The 21,303-nt window shown below is 37.0% G+C and overlaps 1 protein-coding gene across 7 annotated transcripts; it reads left to right on the forward strand.

The window, feature by feature from the left end:
• The first annotated feature begins 4,460 nt into the window (after positions 1-4,460).
• LOC103711062 (regulator of nonsense transcripts UPF3-like) lies at positions 4,461-17,054 on the forward strand. 7 transcript variants are annotated; one of them, XR_015972830.2, is made up of 13 exons: positions 4,461-4,914; positions 7,604-7,710; positions 8,242-8,337; positions 8,461-8,556; positions 8,706-8,785; positions 11,083-11,169; positions 11,557-11,704; positions 13,039-13,139; positions 13,237-13,918; positions 14,018-14,139; positions 14,233-14,286; positions 14,560-15,089; positions 16,297-17,054. XR_015972830.2 is itself a non-coding variant. In XM_008797041.5 (12 exons), the coding sequence occupies exons 1-11, from the start codon at positions 4,775-4,777 to the stop codon at positions 14,269-14,271; spliced, it is 1,698 nt and encodes a 565-aa protein (XP_008795263.4). In that variant the 5' UTR covers positions 4,461-4,774; the 3' UTR covers positions 14,272-14,286; positions 16,297-17,054. The 7 variants fall into 7 exon arrangements, 4 of the variants coding, with proteins under 4 accessions (XP_008795263.4, XP_008795264.4, XP_008795266.4 ...); XR_015972831.2 differs by having other exon boundaries at positions 4,513-4,914; positions 13,048-13,139; XR_015972833.2 differs by having other exon boundaries at positions 4,513-4,914; positions 13,048-13,139; positions 16,313-17,054.
• Positions 17,055-21,303: the final 4,249 nt, after the last annotated feature.

Genomic DNA, 21,303 nt, shown 5'->3' on the forward strand with positions numbered 1-21,303 from the left:
CAGCCAGCATAGTGTATTCGTATTACTCCTGTTCGATTGGTATCATAAACTGTGCTATTTAATTGAGCAAAGTGATAGATGCAAGCCATTTGGTTTTTTTGAATTACTCCTAATCACCTCTATTGAGAAGTTCGTGTTTGCGAATTGAGAATAAAGTCGGTGAGGATGGATATTTTTTCTCATCTTTGTTAAAAGATGAGAATGGTCAAAATTGAATTAGATCTACAAAAATAGAAAGAAAAATCTCAATTTATATGTACCTCACTTATAATAAGCTTAACAAAAACTAAGCTCATGGCTAGCTCTTTTATTGATGAAGGTGCATACTCAAATACAAAATTATAGTTAAAAAAATTTGATTACTAATTATTTTTTAAATAAAATAGGAACAAGAATATGAGAATCAAGATTCTATTATAAAACAAAGAAAAAAACAGAAGGAAACTTGATGATGCATAAACATATATTGCTCCACCTTACTTTTCAATGTATTTTATTTTCTTTTTAATATCATCTATTAGAGGGTATGTGTGGTTCTTGTAAAACTCTGAAAGAGAGAATAGAGAAGGATTCTTTATATAAAGGCAAAGATCCCCTAGTTTTGAAAGACCTACTCCTATGTTATCTTAGCTTTTTGGAGAAAAAAAAATCCAAGTAATCAAATATACCTTAACTGCTGCGCAATCTTTGGAATCATCCAAAATAACTTTTGATTAGTTCATGCCCCACTGTATTATTGAATCCGGTTGAAGTTTAATCAAATCAACAAAAAAAATATCTCAAGCTGCATGCAACCTATTTATTAGGTTAGCAAAAGAATAAATTCATAACCCACTCATAGATTTTATATGGACACATATGCAAATTACTATCCCATTTTTTTATTAAAAAAATCACTTATTAGTGCGAATATGTGTGGATAAAATAGGATCAAGGGCAGGGGATAAAAAAAAAATCACTTATTAGTGTGAATATGTGTGGATAAAATAGGATCAAGGGCAGGGGTTTCAAAATTATGTAAAAACAAAGCAAAACATAGAAGGAAACTTGATAATACCTAAGCATGCATTTTCCACCTTACATTTCAACGTATTTTGTTATCCTTTTTATCAGTTGTTTGGAAGAATCTAGAGAAGGAAAGCAAAAAAATTTTCTCAAAGAAAGTGAACAATCTCCCTAATTCGGCAGACTTACTTCTATATTACTTCAGCTTTTTGGAAACATTATCCAAGCAGCTAATCATCTAAAAAAAACTTTAATTAACCTATGTTCCACTATAGCAGTGTGCATTTGGATTGGGTTCTAAAGTTTCATCCAGCCCATGGTGATCAAGCTCTGGGTGAAACCTAAATTGTTCATAATTAAATTAGTCTTAGGTAATCCGTTTATAAAACTCTCATCAATTTTTTTATTTTTTATTTTGAATAAGTTTGCCTGAAAATGGCAAACCTAGTGGCTATATTTGTGGGGAATCGCATTGGGTAGTTTTCTGAACTGATGAGAGGAAGTTATCTAAAGCCTTTGAGACTTGTTATTTTCTGACCTTTTTGGGTATATTCACATTAGACTGATATGAGTTATCCACCCAAATTTCTTCCAAATCACGTAATCTTATTCTCCTATAAGGTAAATCTAATTTATCTCTTTTCAATCATTTTGCTAGTCGTGTATTATAATAATTCAAAAATTGTGCATCTAATTTGTTATATTTCCATATGGATAATTCAAAAAAGCATATATATAAATATTGAATGGATATGTAAAATGCTCTTATTTTTAGTTTTGAAAAGAATTAAATGTGGATCATACACACAATAACTGGTCACCTCATGCAACACATGCGAGTACATGTGTTGGGGGAAAAACCCCAAGCAATACCGCCACGGAGGGGCTCGACCAAAGAGCGCCGACCAGAGAGTTGCTCGGCCAAAGGGTGCCGACCAGGGAGGTGCTCGACTAAGGGGCGCCGACCAGAGAGAGCGCCAAGAAGAGGCGCCCAGCCAAAATAATCAAAGTAGGGATGCTCGGCTAAAAAGAGCCGACCAGAGAACGCCGATCAGAGAAGCGCTCGAACTAGAAAGTGCCGACCAAAGACAAAGCGCCAAATAGAGGCGCTCTGTTAGAAGGTGCTCGCCTGAAGGGCGCCGACCAGGAGTACTCAAGCAGCCCCGCCACAGGGCGCCCCATTGGGCGACCAGCTCGGCTCGGCACCCCTGCCGAGCCGATGCCTTAACTAAATGTTCAACCTCCGCCTAAAGTCCAAGGGACTTGACAACTTCTACAGCTTGCAACCTGCCGCTATCTCCAAGCCGTCAAGGCATAAGATCTCCGCAGGCATTCGGCACGACCCGCCATTAATGCATGAGACTCCCTCAAGTCTCCGATGCACTCAGTCATTTAATGAACACGGCCCAAGACGATCTCCGGATCACTGAACCATCAGAGCGTATGGCTCTACCTGACCGCCGGTTCATTCGGTAATAAATGCACTTACCATCCACGGACCCCAGGCCCACCACGGCCGGCGGTTCAACAACTCCAACAGGCCCGATCGACCGTGACAACTCCCTGGTTCCGGTCTGATTCGGTCCCGTTCGCCATTACGCCATTAATGGGCCAAATCGTGCCCAATTATTACAAAACAGGACAAACCTCCTGTCACCTCCCAGGTAACAAAAATCCTTCTATAAAAGAAAACCTGGGGGGAAAAAGGAGGAACCCCAACAAAAAAAACCCCCTCGAAACTGAACCCTCCTGGACTGGGTGGAAGGAAGCACAGACACAATTGATGACATCATCCCCTTCATCTTCTGGATCTTATCCAAATATCCTCTGTGTCTTCTCCACATACTCTCTTCCCTGCTCTCTCCACATACTGGCCCCCTCTGACTTAGGCATCGGAGGGCCGGCGCCGGGGAGCCCGGCCACCGGTTTTTCTTGCAGGGCACGCACCTACGCCCCACGGTGGAGGACGCAGCCGGCCGGCGCACCGCCGTCCGCCCCCTGTAGCAGCGGAGCTCCTCCTTCCCCGGCTTCACGGTGGCCCCCGGGTCCAATTTCCAGCAACAACATGTATTTCATCTTGTTAGTTAAGCGCACGCACACAGCATATATTAGACAAAGTTGCATGTGTATATGTTTTTGAAATAACATGTTTATAATTTAAAAAAATGATTTACAATTTATTTACTTCATACTGCAGATAAGAAAATAAAGTGCAGCCATATATGCAGCATCTCGAGAAACAATTTTTTTGTTTTAAAAAAAGAAATTGTTAGCAATGTGAAATTGAATCTGTAATTGAACCATATATGTAACCACTTCAAGATCATCGCCACAGGTAAAAACTATATTATAAAATAGTTTTAAATATGAAAAAAGGAATACAAACTAAAGAAAAAATAGCAAGCTATTATTGCATAGATTATTAGAATCCAAATAATGATTTGTTTAGAAAAGTCAACAAAGAGGGAAGTATTGCTAGTTCATAAGTTGATAAAAGAGAAAAAAAATATAGGAGAAAATGGTAAGTAAAAGAAAGGTCTTTTACACTATAGTAGCTCCACACTAGTGTATAACTTGCACGAGATACTTCTTTTTAAAAGTGTTCTTGAAACTTCAATAGTTAAATTCTATCTCAAACTAATTTTATACCAATTTACCAAAATATAATTTTATCATGTAAATTAAAAATTAAATGAAATAATAAACAAAAATAGAGAATCAATATTTTCTAAATATCAACCTTTATGGCAATTGGTATAGATAATTAGTGGACATTTGGATAGTCAATATCCAACTCAACAATGCTTTTTTATATATATATACTGCGGTGCCTCACACGACGGATGTAGGTGCAATTAATAAACTCAAAAAAAAGTGGATAAAAAGAACGAGTAGGGATGTGGTTTTTTCAGAAGAAATCTTCGGAATGATAAGCTGCATAGGAGTTATCCCAATCAGCAGTACTGTTCACCTTCTGGTAGACATGAGTAGTCCAAAAGAAGCCATGCTCTCTCAGTCATCTCGCCCCGGTCCTCTCAACGACACAATGCATCCCTTTTAATAACTTAGGACTAGTCAGTAGCCAAAATCCCATACCCTATCCCCGTGGATCTGCAAGCGCACGCACGGCTCAAGTCCTTCGCTTCCAACATGATAGACGGTCCAGATCTTTCATCCAGACCCGATCAGACCGTTGCATCTTCGTGCCCTGGTGACCTCACGTGCACCCCAGCAAACGGCAAATCGATATCTCCAAAGTCCAATGACTCGCATGTGATATTCCTCCTAACACACCACAGCAAAAGCCATTACCCAATAACAAGAACCAGATCACTTGGTGGGCTCCACCGCCTCTTCCATCATAATCTTCTTCTGCTCCACGTCATCACACATAAAACATTCCGGAGGTTCAGCAGAACAATATCCATGACGTTCACGCTAACATGCACCGGGGAGGGCAATCCGCACGGGTACTTCTTATATAATCCGGGAATAAAATTTCTTCCCACGGCATCTTCGGTTAGTTGGCACAAAGGCTTTACCCCTTCGCGTTTCTTCACCGGATTTCACACTGTTCCGCCCGGGGATTCAGATCGATACCCTAATTGGGGGCAAAACCCAATCGCAGCCCTAATCCATCGCGCGATCGGGGGTTTTCCTGGGGAAATATGTGATTCATCGAAGGATTCTCGCACAATCCGCATAGGTTTCAGTTGGTAACTCGGGCAAGAATTTTCTAGGGTTTCTTCCTGGGCTGGGGATTTCGCACATGAAGGACCCATTTGATCGGACGAAGATCGTGCTCCGGCATCTGCCGCCGTCGATCTCGCAGTCGGCGCTGATAGAGCAGATCGACGAGAGGTTCTCCGGCCGCTACGATTGGTTGTGCTTTCGCCCCGGCAAGGCCAGGTGAGGGTTTCGTTGGCTCTTTTTAATATTTCCTGAAGGTCCGCGGTGGTCTAAGGATTGAACCATAACGTGGAAACCAGAATTAGGGTGTCCTATTTACTGTTTTTGTTCGTCTCTGGATTGTTATCATGGAACTTGGCTTGTTGTGGAATCGAGACTTCTTAAAGATCCTTTTTTTTTTTGGCGTCTACACTGGGGTTTTGGGGTGCAAACCGATGGTTGCTTGTGGACCCTATTGCAGCGGTTCTATTTTGGGCTTTTGACGTAAATCTTAGTTTGGAAGTGTATAATTAGAGCCCCTTGGGTTTTGGGTGTGCCTCAAGAACTGAACTTGTGAGTGGGTTTCTGACGTAAATCTTAATGTGGAAGTGTGTAATTAGAGCCTGTTGGAATTGCCCCAAAAACTGAACTTGTGAGTTTGATATACATATAGCTGGACTTGGCTGCACTTGAGACCCGGTCAGATCTATATTGCATAATGTGGCTTCCTTATCGATGATTTTGGCCATTGGATGTGATCTATTATATTTAAGCTGCTTCCGTACTAAAAGTCACATGATTTTGAGACCTCTAGCTTACTTGGCCAAAAATATATAAATAATTTAATGGTATTTAGAATGTCCAATTTTTTGAATGCATTAGCTAGGAATTTCCAAATCACGAGATTTTGGTATGTAAGCAGTTTAGAGATATTAGATCACATCCAACAACTTGGATTATCGCTGTGGGATCTCCATCACCAAATCTAAACCGGATTGGAATCTTGAGTGTTGCTACATCTAGCTCTCACCCTCTGTTTCTATGTGTGTGTATATATCTGGTATCCTGCAAACTCATTAGGCCTTTGAGGTAGTTTAGAGAGATTCCATATCGGTATGATATTGTCAAGCTCAGTAGCCCTGCCATCTGATTTTCAGAAGCAGGTTAACCGTGAGATTTCTAGTGCTCATGCTGTAAAATCCATTGATTGGATCACATGTGTTATTCTATAAATGATATTGCCAGTGTGGCAAGCAATAACTAATGATTAGCTAGGGTTTCACTTTGGAGTGACTTTCTTCAATGACTTGAGATTGGCGGAAGTAAATATTTTAGATGTTAGTTTTGTTGTAGTCAAGGGGGTACATGGGATTCATGGTTTAACAATGAAAGATTTACATGCCTGGATAATAGTAGACTTCAGTAAAGGGAGAATATCACTTGCATGTTGGTGTAACCATTTTATTCATACATTACATCTAGAATTTTTTTCTTTGCTTTTATGTCCATACCATTCCATCCTCATGTTTCTCACATGTTTGAATTTAGGTAGGATAGTTGAGATATCTTGTTCCTGGATTTTTTTCCTTTTTAACTATTTTTTTAAAAAATGTTTGGCATGTGTGGTGGTTGTGATTGATTCAAGAAGAAAGATTTTTGATGTAGATAAAATTGTTGAGTTAAGGTCCTTTTTTGCCTTTATTTTATTTTATTTACATGTATTCATGATGCTTTCATAATTGTTTAATTGCTTTTTTTGCTTTTGTTTTGTTTTTGCCTACCATTATCCATATAGAGGTCCAATATGGGTGTGTTTTATGACGTAGAGAGTGTATACAGAGATTTCACTTGTAATTGGCTTCATGCTAGACTCTCATATTATATATAGTCTGGTCGTCAGAATAGCAATATACCAAATTATTTTAGTAAGGAGTGCAGACATTAAGTTAATGTGACTCACCATGTCAATCTTTGTGTTGCTTGTTTTTGTTTCTGATCTCAGTTGCCAAAAACTTCTATCTGCCCCCCAGGAAACACCCATCAAACTCAAACCTTCTTTTGCTTGCTGATTTCAAGTTTTTTTTTTTTTTTTGGGGGGGGGGGAATATCTACTTTCTTGCATCTGCATGTGTGATGCCCTTGCACTTGCTTGTGGTTCTGGCAATAAGATTCTGACTTCACCTTTCCATATTTGTTCACTCAGCCTATACCTTATAACCATGATTGTAACTATTTGACCTTTTCCCAACTATCTAAGGTTGTTAACCTTATTTTATCTTTTTGTGGTCATGCTCAAGGATCAGAATATTGTTTACTAGATTTTGAGGTCAATTAATAAGAATCTTAACCCGAGATCACCCTCTTGGAGCATTTTTTGCTTAAATATTTGTTTGGCCCTTCACAAAGAGCATCTAATGTTACACCAAGCTGTTCTTCTAAGGTAGATTGTGATAATTTGTTAGCTATCCACTTTTCTTTTATATGCATGGATAGCGTAACGTTAATTTATGTCATCAGTTGGAGCATGTTAATCAAATGATTTCTGGTTGAGGTCAAAGTCACTCTTATCACCAATACCCCCCCGCCCCTCCAAAAACTAAAAAAAAGGGAAAACCGTCCCTGCCTCCTGGATTGTTATTTGTTGCTCCTTTTTTCTATTTTATTCTCACTTCTATTCTTCAAGATTCAATTGGCAATTAACTTTGGATTCCAATACCCACGTTCTTGGTGTTTGGTTGCTCTAAATATCTTTATTTGCTTTGTTAAAAGTTTAGCATCTTAATACAATAAATGATGAGCAAAGAAAATCACTGCACAAATAGGATTAAGTTTATGATTTTTATATTTTTTATGATGTAACACAGACTATTGATGCAATGATAAGTTTATTTTTGTTACTCAAGAAACACAGTTTGAATGTTTTCTGCAGTCACAAAAATCAGAGATATTCTCGAGCCTACCTCAATTTCAAACGACCAGAAGTTGTGGTTGAGTTTGCTGAGTTCTTTGATGGACACATCTTTGTCAATGAGAAGGGTAAATAAATACAATTCTTTCTTATTTTATTTCATTTTGTATTAATGGAAGTCTATAAACTTCTGTAATGCTAAGAAGTGAAAGCTTGTTCATATAGCAAACTGGCTAATAGAATATTTGATCCACTTTTCTGGCTGAGAGATTAGCTGCAGCTAACTACATTCTTATATGTATGCTTTTATAACATGTACAATTGTGACTCCAGTAAATTTGCATCTTTTCTGTAAGCATATGTGCATACATGTGTGCATCGGTGCATATACTTGCTAGTGTGTGTACTTGTATGCTCATGTTTTTGTGTGCACGCATATGTGTCTGCATGTTTGATATGCTAATCAAGAGAAGCATGTAGTCGAGCCTTTTGATCTTACCAGCCATTTGCTTTTATACCAGTATTCTTGTCCTTGGGAAATTCAACTATTTGCCTGTCTAGGGTTTCTGGCATCCCTGATTTCTCACTATCCTTTTGTTTCCTAGAGGATTAAAAAAATTGTAATCACATGAATAGCAATTTCATCATTCTTTTGCCAGGTGCTCAGTTTAAGGTGCTTGTAGAATATGCACCTTCGCAACATGTTCCAAAGCCATCATCCAAGAAGGATGGTCGTGAAGGGACTATATCCAAGGGTATGTATTTTTTTTTCTTCTCTATTTTGATTCTGCATGTACTTGTTAAGCTTGACATGCTCTGGCTCATATATGTTAGCTTTCTCTGTTTTAATCACAAACAGTTCTTTGATGAATAACTAGATCCTGAATATCTGGAGTTTCTCGAGCATCTTTCAAAGCCTGAGCATCTTCCAAGTGCTGAGATTCAGTTGGAAAGAAAAGAAGCAGAAAGAGCAGGTAAATTCTGTCATTTATATGTGCAAGGCACATTTAGGTTTCGAATTCAAGTCAAACTAGAGTCATCAGATATCATATTCAAGAGTCTGTAATAAAATTTAAAAATTATGAAGGTATTTGTGTTGACATGTTCACTTCCTATTCTCAAGGTGCTCAAAAGGAGACGCCCATAGTCACACCTTTGATGAATTTTGTTCGGCAAAAATTAGCTGCCAAGAATGGTGCTCAGGTATCTTGTAAATTGTGTAGACTTGCTGTACCTTTTTGTTTTGTTTCGAAGGCACAATATTGTAACAAGGCTTGCTTTCCATAGCTCTCATTCATATTGGCTAGTTTTTGTTGGTGTTTGGTTTTGGATCATTTTGTCCGTCATGCATGATCATATTTTTTTTGGATGATTTGCATAGTAACTGGAGGAAGCTAGTTTCTGGTTCTGGATCTACTACATGCCACTACGTCAGATCAAATATGACATTGTTTTTATTTCTAAATAGGGAAGCTTGCATTTTCATGACAAATCCAAGTGTTAAATCATTTTGGATGGCTTAGATTATCATTTCTACAAGTGAAAGGAGAATCTAGCTCTCTCATTTTATTCAGGAGGGATCTCTTAGAAGCTTTCACTGGGATTAACTAGTTGGATGAACAGGTTAATTTTCTTACTAAATCATTTCTTGGGCAGTATTATTTTTAAATTTTTTTTATTAAGGATTATTGTCTAATAATGTTTTGGTGAATCTCTTCAAAGTCGAGGAGAATGTGTCAGGCATCATTGGTCAGCAGTAAGATGCCTGGCACATGAGTGGATGGGCCAGACTTGGATCCATCTAGGAAAGGTGCAGCCTTTTCCCAAAGGATACCTTGGGGCTATGGAATATGAAATTTGGGAGCTCTAGGCATTTCTAGTTCTAGGAGAACAAAAAGAGCAGAAATGTGATTTTTTCCCCTTTTTGAAGAGGGGGCCTATACCGAATTCTATATTTATACCATGATTGCTCTAGCATCTATCTTATTTTTGAACTTTTGATCTTGGATGGGAAGTCTCTAACTTTATCGATGTCATTTTCCTTTTTCATTAAATGTAGAGTTTGGAACATTAGGACTTGATTATTAATAAGCTTTAATTATTAATGTTTGAAATAGGCAGTGTACTGGGTAAGTTTTTTTTTTCCTGTGTAAGTTATTTTGATCGGTTATGCCTACATCTAGCCAATTTGAATTCTATATCATTTTTTTTATTTCTTGGCATCTTAAGCCTATAATGCCTTTTCTTAGTGCTAAATTATAACACCTTTTTATGCAAAACTGCAAAAGATGCACCGATATTTTTGATCACTTCCCTGAGATGCTCTGTCACGCTTCTTCTGTATTCAGTCATTCTACTTGCTTCAGATTTTTAAAGGTCTATCTATGTATCTATTCTACTATAGAATAGTCAATTCTTATAAAATTAGCGTTTTTTAATTGTCACTCTGGTGATAAGAGTTATGACTTATGAGACTTGAGATCCATTCCGCCCAAAACAAATATAGTATCTGTTTGTTGTAAATTGAAAATAGGATGACAGTAATGAAGTTGGAATTTTGAGTTCTTTTGGTCTGGAAAAGTTCAAATTAGTCAATCTTTTGGAGGGAAATGTTGGAGATTGAAGCTATAATGAAGTTTTAATTTAATTTTAAATATACAGAAACTATGACGCATATTAGGTTAAGTGATATTAATCTAATCTGGTACTGTTATAAGATTTTGTTTTTTTACGCCCTTTTTAAAATAAAAAAAATGTGTATTGTCCGACCATTAAGTTGTTGATGGAATTTGGAATAGATTATCTGATGACAAGGTTGAGATAACTGAAATGGATATTATTATATCCAGAATTTTGTAGCCGCTTAAAGTATTTATTTGTTATGGTACATATATTCGTTGCTGTTACTCATATTGCCTTTCATAATTGTTGTTATTGATTTTCTATTTACTTGAGATACTTGATGGCTCTTGAGCTTTTAATGATGATTCAACCAGTTTTCTGTACCTTATGATGAATTCTTACTTAGTTGGCACGTACAATTATACAAAAGAAGTTGAAACAAAATCTAGATAATTGGCATACGCATGATTTTTTGAATTCCTGAACTTTGATCTCTTTTGATTGAAAGGTAATTTGTAGTTGTATATCTGCTTTATTCTTAGTCAGCTTTTTCTTATTTACCTAGGCAAGACAATTTCCTTATGAATTCCGTCTGTAGAGTTCATTTTTTTAGGTCCTTCAATTTTCTTATGTTTCAGTCCATGCTCATGTCGTTGGTGTTGTTCTCCATGTTTAGTCCACACTGGTGACTTCAATGTATATAATATTTGTTGCGATCTAGTTTTGTTATCCTTTTTCCTTAATCATTCCTTTTTTTTCTAATGATTGATGCTGTCTTCCATGTTTAGTCCACAATGTGACTTCAATGGTATGACTTCAATGGTATTCCTTTTTTTTCCATGATTGTTGGGCATATTCTTAATTATGATATACTGCAGAGATTAGCTGGTTATGGAAAACTTAGCAAAAGAGCTATTGGAGTTATTAAACGGGGTTCAGAGAAGCGAAGATTGTCCACTTCAATGGTATGTCTTATTTATTTGTTTAGGTTCTCCTTTGTGGATGTTTTCTTGATGTGCATGAATGTTTGTGCATGTGCGAGTTTGCAAGCGCGTGACTGTGTGCAGTCTTTTTTTTTTTTTTTGGGGGGGGGGGGGGAGATTTTATTAGCAGTTGATAATCCATGGGATTCTGATCTATTTTTGCCTAAATTAAATCCATGGCATTTTGATGGGTCTTCTGCCAGAGTTGCAAATTTCCTAACTTCAACTATATTTCAGTCCTACTTCTCGACACAGCTCCTTTTTCTTTGTGGGGTATTGTCGTGCCATCCTGCACCTTTGGTTTCTAACTTCCTTACATGCTTGCATAGCAATTATACATGTTGGCGTCACCTGCTTTTCTGTATGCAGTATGTATTAAGGGATAGTAGAAAGAACGGAAGTGCCAAAGACAAAGCAACATACATTTTAATGCCGAGGAGAGAAGAGCAGCAGCTTCCAGATAAATCTATTGCTGTAGCTTCTGCAAGTGGTGCAGAAGCATTAGAAGATGAATTTGGTACGCTCTATCTAAATTTCATTACTTGAACATATTTTATAACTAACCTTTAAGTATGGTATTTCAAATGCCGGATAACAGGGGTTACTGCTAGGTTTGCAGGAACCAACTAGAACTGAATCATCGCACTTTGTGTCATTGGAGTATAGACAAGAACAATTTCTTGAACAGGGTTCTTTACTATATTTGTACAAAGAACCACAAAGTGGTAACCGTGTCCAGCAAATCGTGTCATCCATTTGGTAGACCTTAATAAACTTCTGAGTTACACAATTTATGATTGCTCAGAGAACCACAATATGGTTAGTGCATCTACTGGCCCATTTAGTATACCTTATTAAACTCTTCCGAGATACACAATTTGGGTTTTAAGGCTTTCTTTTAGTAATCCGAGATGCAACTTGTCCACTTAGTGGTCAAATTGTGTGGAAAGAAAATTGCAGAGTATAAATGCTGTCACTTATTAAATCCACTCTGTAATTTATAAGAGCCATACGAGATTAAGAAGCAGGGCTGTTAATGGGTTAAATACAAATCAGTTAGTTGAATATCTTGATATTGGTATCCACTTTCATTGGATACAAACACAAATACAAATACGGTTGTCAATGGATGATAAAACTTGTGTTTTTGTCTAGTTAGATTTGGATATGTTAATGAATCCAGATGGATATTATTTGATTCATGTTCACCCGTACCTACTGCAGTATTTGTTGTATTACAAATTTTTCTACCAAGTTTAAATTCATATGTCCTAATCTTTGCTTAAAAAGAAAGGAACCGTAATGGTTGACTTTTCACTATGGAGCCGAGCAGCCTATCTTTCCTCTGTTTAGGCACTATCTTCCATATCTAGTTTCTGTGATGATAGATGTCCCTAAAACCTGATAGCGGCAAAAAGTCATGTCTTTGAGGGATCAGATAGCTCACATTTTCTTGAAACTACATACATGGAGACAGGAAGAAAGGTTGACAAGCTATGGATCTTCCGACTGTTGACTTCATGCTTTTGTGCACCTTTGTTGTTGTTTTGGCATTGGCTGGTGCTACAAGCATTCTTTTCTTGCTATATATAATTTTTAAATGTTTTTATGCTTCCTTTCTGTCTGTGGGTGTATATGCATTTCAATACTGTCTTGGGTTATCAGTCTGATGATGTGGTTATCTGAATACCATGGCTGTATATGAAATATATTTGTTGGGTTTTTATTCAAGGAATATCCTTTCATCCACCGCTGTCAGTTATCAAGTTTTGTGCATTATGTAGATCACTAGATCAAATGTGCTTCTATTTCATGTAGTACAGCATAAACTGATTCTTAGCTGTTTGCTAGATTTTCCAGTAACTGTCTTGAATGGATTAACCTCTAGAGCTGTTGAAGCTGGGAAGAGCAAAATTGTGCTTTTGAAAGGAAAGGAGAGAGAAGGTTCTCATGTAAGCAACTGATTGCATTTTCTGAAAACTGTTTGGTGTTGGTCTCTTTAAATCTTGTAATTATTGTCACTTCCTTGGTTATTACATCTTTGGACAGGCATCTGGTGGCTTAGTGCAGCAGCAGAATGTAAGAACTACAGTAAGAAGCTCACCTACCTCGACTTCTAAACAGAACCAGCGACTTGAGGCTAGTGGGAGAATTATTAGAACCATACTTTCTAATGAAGGGGGTCAGTCATATATGGCTTCCTCCCAGCCCGAGCAGCATATGCATACAACAAACTTGGAGAAGGACAAGCGCCCAGCTCGGCCTCCCAGCGCACGCTCAATTTCAAAGGATCGTGTCTCTAGTAGCTCTTCACCTGCATCTATTTCTGATAGTGGTGACAAAAGATATATAGATGATATGGTTGCTATGAGCTACAAGCATGGTTCTGTATCCATTAGTGACAAGCATGAAAAGCGTACTAGGAATAAAGATAGACCTGATCGTGGTGTTTGGGCTCCCCTTCATCGCTCGGACAGATCTCAATCAAATGATGGAACTCTTTCTTCATCTTCTGAAGCTGCACAAATTTTGGTGGATTCTTTAGAAAATGTCTCTATGTCTCAACAAACAGCTGGTATTAAAGTAGCAGATGATAATGTGGTGGTTTGGAATGCCCATGACATGCCAATAGGTCAAGGGGAGAGAAAATCTGATACACCTAGTGCAAGCAGAACCGAAGAAATGAAAAGTCATGGAGGTGCACGTGTCGGTCTTTCTATAGTAGAAAATGGTAAGGCCCTGCTACTTCATTGTGAACTAATTCTGATGTTCCCTCCCTCTTCTGCATTTGTTGGTCAGAACTTTTGATAATTGCTTGATGAATATCTAGGTTCACATAGGCATGTTGGCCGCCGAGGACCAGCACGTGCTTCGAAGGATGCAGAGAGCTCTTTGAGTATATCTGAGGTGAAACATTCCAAGAGGGGTTCTTCTGGCTATGGTTCCCATGAGGTGTCCCATGATTGTGATATAGTTACTTTTATGCATCATTGCATCATTATCTTTTATCATCAATATGTATCTAACATACTGCTTCATGTGCAGAGACAAGTATGGGTTCAAAAGTCAGGCTCTGCTTCATAAATTTTCTATTGAATTGTAAGCTATTTTTTATTCTAAATTCCTTCGCACTGAATTTTTTTTTTTATTAACCCCCTCTGTTGGTTGAAAGTTACCATGGGTGGGAAGGGCAGTAACAATTTTCTAATGCTCTTGTCGTTCTGAAACATAGTTGCATGCTAATCCTGGATTTCAGATGGGAGTGCTCCAATAAGTAGTTTATTTCTTATAACCTCTTTTTTTGTAAGCTGCAACCACCACCTACTGAGTTGATTGATCTACTATTATGAACTTAAATCTGAGTGTACTCAGGGCCAGCCCGAAGCTTAGGCGACCGAGGCGGCCGCCTAAGGCCTCGACCCAAAGAAAGGCCTCCGGGAGGCAGCAAAAAGATAACCACAGAAGAGAGGGGGGGGGGGGGGGGGGGAGGTTCCTTGCCCTGTTTTCTGTGTCTGACCATAACCAAAAGGAAGCAAAGGCCCCACATAAAACGGGAACAGGAGCTGGATACGAGTCTTCCCCCTTGATGGAAGGGAGGTGGAGAGTTTCCTGGCCTGCAGAGGGGCAATTTGGGAAGTTGGGGACAGTAATTTTGTTTTGGGTGGAGAGAGAGAGAGAGAGGAGGGATTTGGTTGGCTTGATACACATGTCTGAAGCCACTCTTATCTTTCATCCCTTCTCTTTTTTGGTTTTGGTCTTGGTTTGCCTTCCCTCACATTACTCCTGATCCAGCTGGGCCATCAGGAAGAAAGATAGGGGGATTGGAGATGGACTTCTTGGAGGGTGGAGATCCATGAAGTGCCATGGGATAACCTTTTCCAATTCTGCTATTGCTTGACATGGTAAACAGTATTGCCAAGCATTATCTCAGTTATTTAATCAGTTTCATGGGCCCTTCTTTGAGGGTAATTACTTTTTCGTGCTTGCATTAAGAATTATATTAAACTGAAGAGGCTCCTTGTCTATCTTTGTTAGATTAAGTCAAATATTTCTAGCATTTCCTGCAGAATAACATGTTTATGGTGACGCACTACACATGCATTGCACACACATGCACTCCTGCAAATATACATGTATATCCCTCAAGTAGTTCCCTCATTAGTGAAAACTTAATAGCACTTCTATCCATTTTGTGAGCCATTTAAATTCCATACTTTTCAATTTTTTGCATTCGAAAATATTGTCATTTTTCAGATCTATATTTGTCAGCTTTTTTTTTTCCAATTCATCCAGACATCTTTTTGTACAAATTTTCTGTCGTGATGCATCTACTTATATACTCGGATGCAAAGAGCTTAACACAGCAAAGTTAGATGATGTAGGAACTTAGTTGATCTTGTTGAACTTATTTTCTCTTTCTTTTTTATGCCATATCTTAGCTTGTGAAATCTGCAAGAAAGGAAGATGGCAGTGATTGATAAATCAGTTGCATAATTTGGATTATTTTCTACTACAATATGGGTCTGCTTTGTGTTTGATGTACAAGTGCTTTGGTAGCCTTGTCTCAACTATCTAGGGTTGGCTTTAGAATCCTTGTCTGTCAAGCATGTGAGTTTGTGTTAGATGTTTCTGCTAAATGAAAGGCTGTTAATGTATTTTCATTCTGCTGCAATTATGTATATATTGTATTTGTCTCTTGTAACATAGATTCCTGATTCATATAATGTAACTTAGAGAGAGTTTGCGTGATACAAAAAATTGTTGATTATTTGAAGCTGTATTCATGCACAGTTTAAGCAAAACGAGTTATATGCCATGTTTTTATCTGTTACATCAGGTTCCTCATATGCCTTAATGTGTGAAGTCGCCAAAATTCGTTGTTCCTCCTAGTCATTCAACCGTGTTTCTTTTCATCAATAGCCTCCAATTTCTTGGAGATTGGTTGGGCAGTTTATTCAAAAAAAATTGAGTTCATGTGCATTTTTCATTTCATTTCATTACATTTTTGTTACAAACCTTTTGGTTCGCAAACCAGTTCGTTCTTGTTTTGTGCTATTATATTTTATTTGCTCACTGATTAAAGTAGTCTCACCTCTATCATAACTGCAGATATACTCTGGCACAGGTTTTACCAGACTGCGGAAGCATTTTGGTTTTGACAATCAGTCTTCATCAATTTTTTGATCTCGTAAGGTGCCATAACAGGAAAGCCTGTTCTGTACATGGTGTTGAAGTATGCCATTGCTAAATTGTTCCCATTAGAAATCAAAGCTCCAGTCGAAACAAGAGCAGCATGCAGTTTATGCTCTATGAATTGGAGGGAAATATGGGTTGCTCAGGTGTAATTGTAAAGTTCTCCCAGTAGATAGTAGCTAAATGACAGTGGTTGTGATTATCCGTTTGAAATTTGAAGACGTAAATCTACCTGTAAGCAACGAAGCAATCTTTGTTGGCTAAATATTTTGGCACGGAGTTGTCAGACAGAGATTCTTCTCAAGCATTTTTTGCCGAAGAACCAGGAGGGGATGTTGCATGACGGTGCTTGGCAGAAATGTAAATGTATTAGGGAAAAATGGGTGAATGTAGCTTTTACCACTATCTTGAAAACAAAGTATGATATGATATAGCTGTGGAACTTGGTCCAGCAAATAAAAGTTGGTTTTGTGATAGTTAGAAATTCAGAGTCAGCCCTCTGATTTGGCTGCTGGCATTGGCCAAGAAGCTGGCTGTGGAGAGAGAGAGGGAGAGAGAGAGAGAGAGAGGGTAAGTAGCTGACGAAATGGATTGGCTGTCGGTTCAAGTCCTTTGCTGTGTGTATGTATGAAATGCTGCTCGGTTGATATATATATATAACTCAGTTTCTGGTCTTCCCTGGTATCTTTTCCCTGTCTATGTTCTCTAATTGCTGATGCTGAAGTGTTTGCTTTGGTATTCGAGAGTGCTGGTCATATTGGGTGCCAGCGATGGATGCAGTGCTCATTTTCTCTTCCCATGTCTCCCTACTGTTCAATTCTGTTAGAAAGTATTGGATTACCTTGGATTTTTGCCGTACATATTACCCTGGACTTGGACTCTGCTGTTGATCCTGCCTGTATCAGGGTTGTTTTTCTATGGTCTTATACTAAAAGCACTTGGAAACCTTTACTTGGAACATGAGCCTTTAGAAGATAGGCACACAATTGCAGAGCAAAGATTGCCATATTAAGAGGAAATCAGAACAAAGTGAAGATTTTTTATGTTGGTATTTGGTAGGAGTGATGGTGGCATATCAAAAAGGAATGTATAAGTGTTACATATGTGTTTTTATGGGTGTTGAATTTTTGATTCCTTTTAGTAACATCCAAATAATAGATAATTTTGAAAGACTATCAAGTGATAGTTATGTAGCAAAACTACAAAACAAATAAGTTGTTTTTTTTTGGCAAAAAACAACTTATTTAACATAATAATTGGAATCTTGGAAGACAGTCTTATAGATAAACAAGATATAGAAAGATCTTGGTTAAAACTTCATGCAAGAAGATTGCTGTTTTAACTTGGTTTTACCTTTTTTTGTCTCCACATTCATGTACGCAACTCAAGTTTTTTTTCACATATACTTCAATGACACGCTCAGATTCAGTGAAAGTTCGTCTTCTTCAAAATTTGTTATATCAGCATTTGATCCTCCAATAAAACTCTGTTAATAATAATTATTTGTTGAATAAAAAATAATACTATTATGGATTAAATTGAATTTAAAACTTGAACATTAAGAGTACTTTGATATCCAGAGAAGAAGTATTTCAAAATCAACAATGGATATCCAAATTGTAGATCCACACTATTAATCATAGTCCATACTATTGAAAATATCTATAGATGGGAAATTATAAATCTTGGTAGTTTTAGTATATATATCACGTGAACATAAAATTGGATAGTTTTCCTAGCATGCTAAAATAAATAAAAAAATGTTTAAATCAAGAATCTATCCTATTGATATTGATTTACATAAATTAAAATATATATTAAAAATTAATAGAGCAAAACATGCTCCCCTATAGAGCAAAATAATATTTTAAATTTTTACATTAAAAATCACATAGTAGAAGCTTTTTAACTGAATTTAATCTTGCCCGAAAAAACAAGAGAAAAAGCAGTTTTGTCATAAACTACTAAATCAACCTAAAAAAACGTTCTGATTTTTTTAAAAAAATATCACAATTTAGAGTTAAACCAAACGGGAAACAACGGAAAAAGGAAAGCACCATTTTTTTTTTAAAAAAAAACTCTTAATCTTAGAGATTCAAAAAAAAAGAAAAGAATACACCGGTAAAAGTTAAAAAAACATAAGAAAGAAAAACTAAAATCGGAGTTAGATTATCACTATTTTAGCTCTTTAAATCATGGAAGTGGATACAAAAAAATAAAATTGGGATATAAATCCCAATAAAACTAGCAAGACTAAAAGAAGAGAAGCCCCGTAAGGTTGATACATATAAATACCCAATTGAGGGAGTAACTCAGCTCTGTCGGATCATATGAAAAGCCTGGCGTAATTTGTATCAACTGGATCCCACGCTCTTCTAATTTTAACTGGTAACATGCTTCTGAGATCAAAACCTGCACGGCTACAGGAAGAGAGGAGAGAGAAGTGCTGGAAAAACAAAAAAAAAAAAGTTGGCATCTTTGGGTTTCATTCCAGAAGATCTAATTTGCTCGTAGACATTGATTCCATTCCCTCCCATGCCCATGATGAGCGTATGCACAAATCACGGAGTTCGATACGAACAGATCTTTGTGCCGTACGATGTTCCCAAAGATTTTTGATGAATCTTAGATGTAATAGCAATTGACGTACGTAGTGATGAGCGAATTGGAAACCGGTACATGCGATTGGAATCCTCTTTTGACGACTTGAACATGGAGCTGGGATCACCTGTAATTGAGTTCAGAAAAACAGTGGTCAAGGATTGTCGTATTTTGGAATCTTGAGCGATTGAGATGAGACAGAATGCTTTCCGGTGGACTCGGATCAGAAATATTTTGCAAAGGGAGGAAAAAAAATGTGATCAATAAAAAAATAAAAAATTGCTTGGTTGGAGTATATTTTCTATAAAAATTAGATTTTTATACTTTTTATAAAAAAAATCCAATTTCAATCGATTGTGAATTAAAATAATTTTTTTAATTAAAAATTTGATGGGTATTTTATATCGTTTTCTTAGAAAAGTAAATGCTTGCCATTTTTCTATTGTCAATCAAATATATGATAATCATTTTTTAAGGTATCATATACTTAAAAATTAATTTTTTTAAAATTTGTTCTTTCTTTTAATTTAACGTCATCCTTCACCTTCTTCTTTCTTCTTTCTCTTCACCAGGGACGATTTTTTTCTAAAGTGGCTTCTTTGCTGGAAGGGCAGACTCGTACAACTGGCTTCATTTTCCAATCCTGTCGTAGGACTGCCTGTGACTCAGGGGATGATGAAGTTGCGACATGGTGGGATGATTGACGGCTAGCTTGCTGACTCGTTCCCCCTCTCTTCCCAAAGCTATCCTTAAACAACGGCAAGATCCTTACGTCCTCCAACTATGAGATAGAGAAAGCCAATCTGATCACCTTAAGCTTTTCAGCAATGGGTAAAGAAGAGACTTTCTCCAGTGCCTCTTTCCAGCAAAACATCGACTTCTAGTGTTTTCAGAAGAAAAAGTAAATAATCTACTAGAGAAGAAGAATTCCAAAATTTAGGGCGTCTTTTTATATGAAGATAATGTCTTCAATTATTCAAGCAAGACCGTCTGGATGATTGTCTAACAAATAAGCTTAAAAAAAATTTATAAATATTTTTTTATTAAAAGTATAATGGATATTTTACCTAATTTTTTTAGAAAAGTAAATATTTGCCTTTTTTTTTTATCGTCAACCAAATATACAATAATTATTTTTCTATGCAATATATACTTAAATCTATGATCTTTTTAAAAAAATATTTATATATATATTTGTTCTGAGAAAACAAAAAGTCTCCAAAGGGAATAGGTCGCTGAGAGAAGTGGGAACATGTGAAGTGGGGAAGAAACCACCCCCACGCAGAAGGCACTACCAGAACGTTGCAAGTTGACCGGACAGACATGGGTCCCACTTTGGAGTTTACGCGTGGGTCCAATTAATGATTCGACTTTGGATCATGGAACTTGACATATGTGACGCGCGATATTGAGGGCCTAAAAAGAGTATGAATTTGGACTCGGTAAGAAGATTGCGTGTGAAATTAGTGCACATTAGATGCCTACATAGTCTCAGTTGAACTTAGTCAATAATCAGCAATCAATTCTTTTTCAAGAAGATAATTTTGAAATGAAAAGAAAGTATACCCGTATCTGTTTGACCATGGTTTTTTTTTTTTTGTTGTTTTCTAATTTTATTTGTTAGAATGTGAACCGTCGTTGTGTTTAAAAAAAAAAATAAAAAAAAGGACAGCCAAAATTGAGAAAAGGCAGAGAAATTTGAATGACTCAGACAAGCCCACCAATTAATGGGTGACATTGGGTGCCCAAATCTTAGGTTAGACAGGACTCTGCAGTCCTCTTGCTAGGATTGAAAGGGATGGTTGTGGGATGCCTTGATGTGATGACAATGATTGGTTTGACTGGGTTTTGTATCCACACTATATTTTCCAATCCATGAATTGCCTGTTTCAGCAAAAAAAAAAAAAAAATAAAAAAATCCATGAATTGCCTTTACACCATCAAGAGGGCTTTCAATGCTACTTTCATTTGGAGGAAATAGCTCTGCGCTTTCGGCAGTCACAAACTTTGAGCATCTTTCAAAGCTGTTTTTATTGGACAATTCTTTTAGATCCATTCACATGGAGTAAGAAACATGTGAGGTTGGACTCAACAGGTGCAGAATCATTCAATAAATTAATAATTTTTAGATGATGTTTGCTTGTTATACTTTAAAAAAAAAAATTGATTCATTTGAAGTCAAAAACAAGCAAAGAATATGATTTTGAAGTAAGGTATAAATTTTATTATACAACTAATTATTTCATATTACAGAAAACATGATCAGAAAGTTTTGAAAATATAAAATATCATGATTTTTCGAACATCCAAATGCGTTCAGGA

This window comes from Phoenix dactylifera, chromosome 13 (assembly GCF_051530095.1).
Source record: "Phoenix dactylifera cultivar Ajwa chromosome 13, Ajwa_hap1_PhDact_Kaust_v1.1, whole genome shotgun sequence".
Taxonomy (NCBI): domain Eukaryota; kingdom Viridiplantae; phylum Streptophyta; class Magnoliopsida; order Arecales; family Arecaceae; genus Phoenix; species Phoenix dactylifera.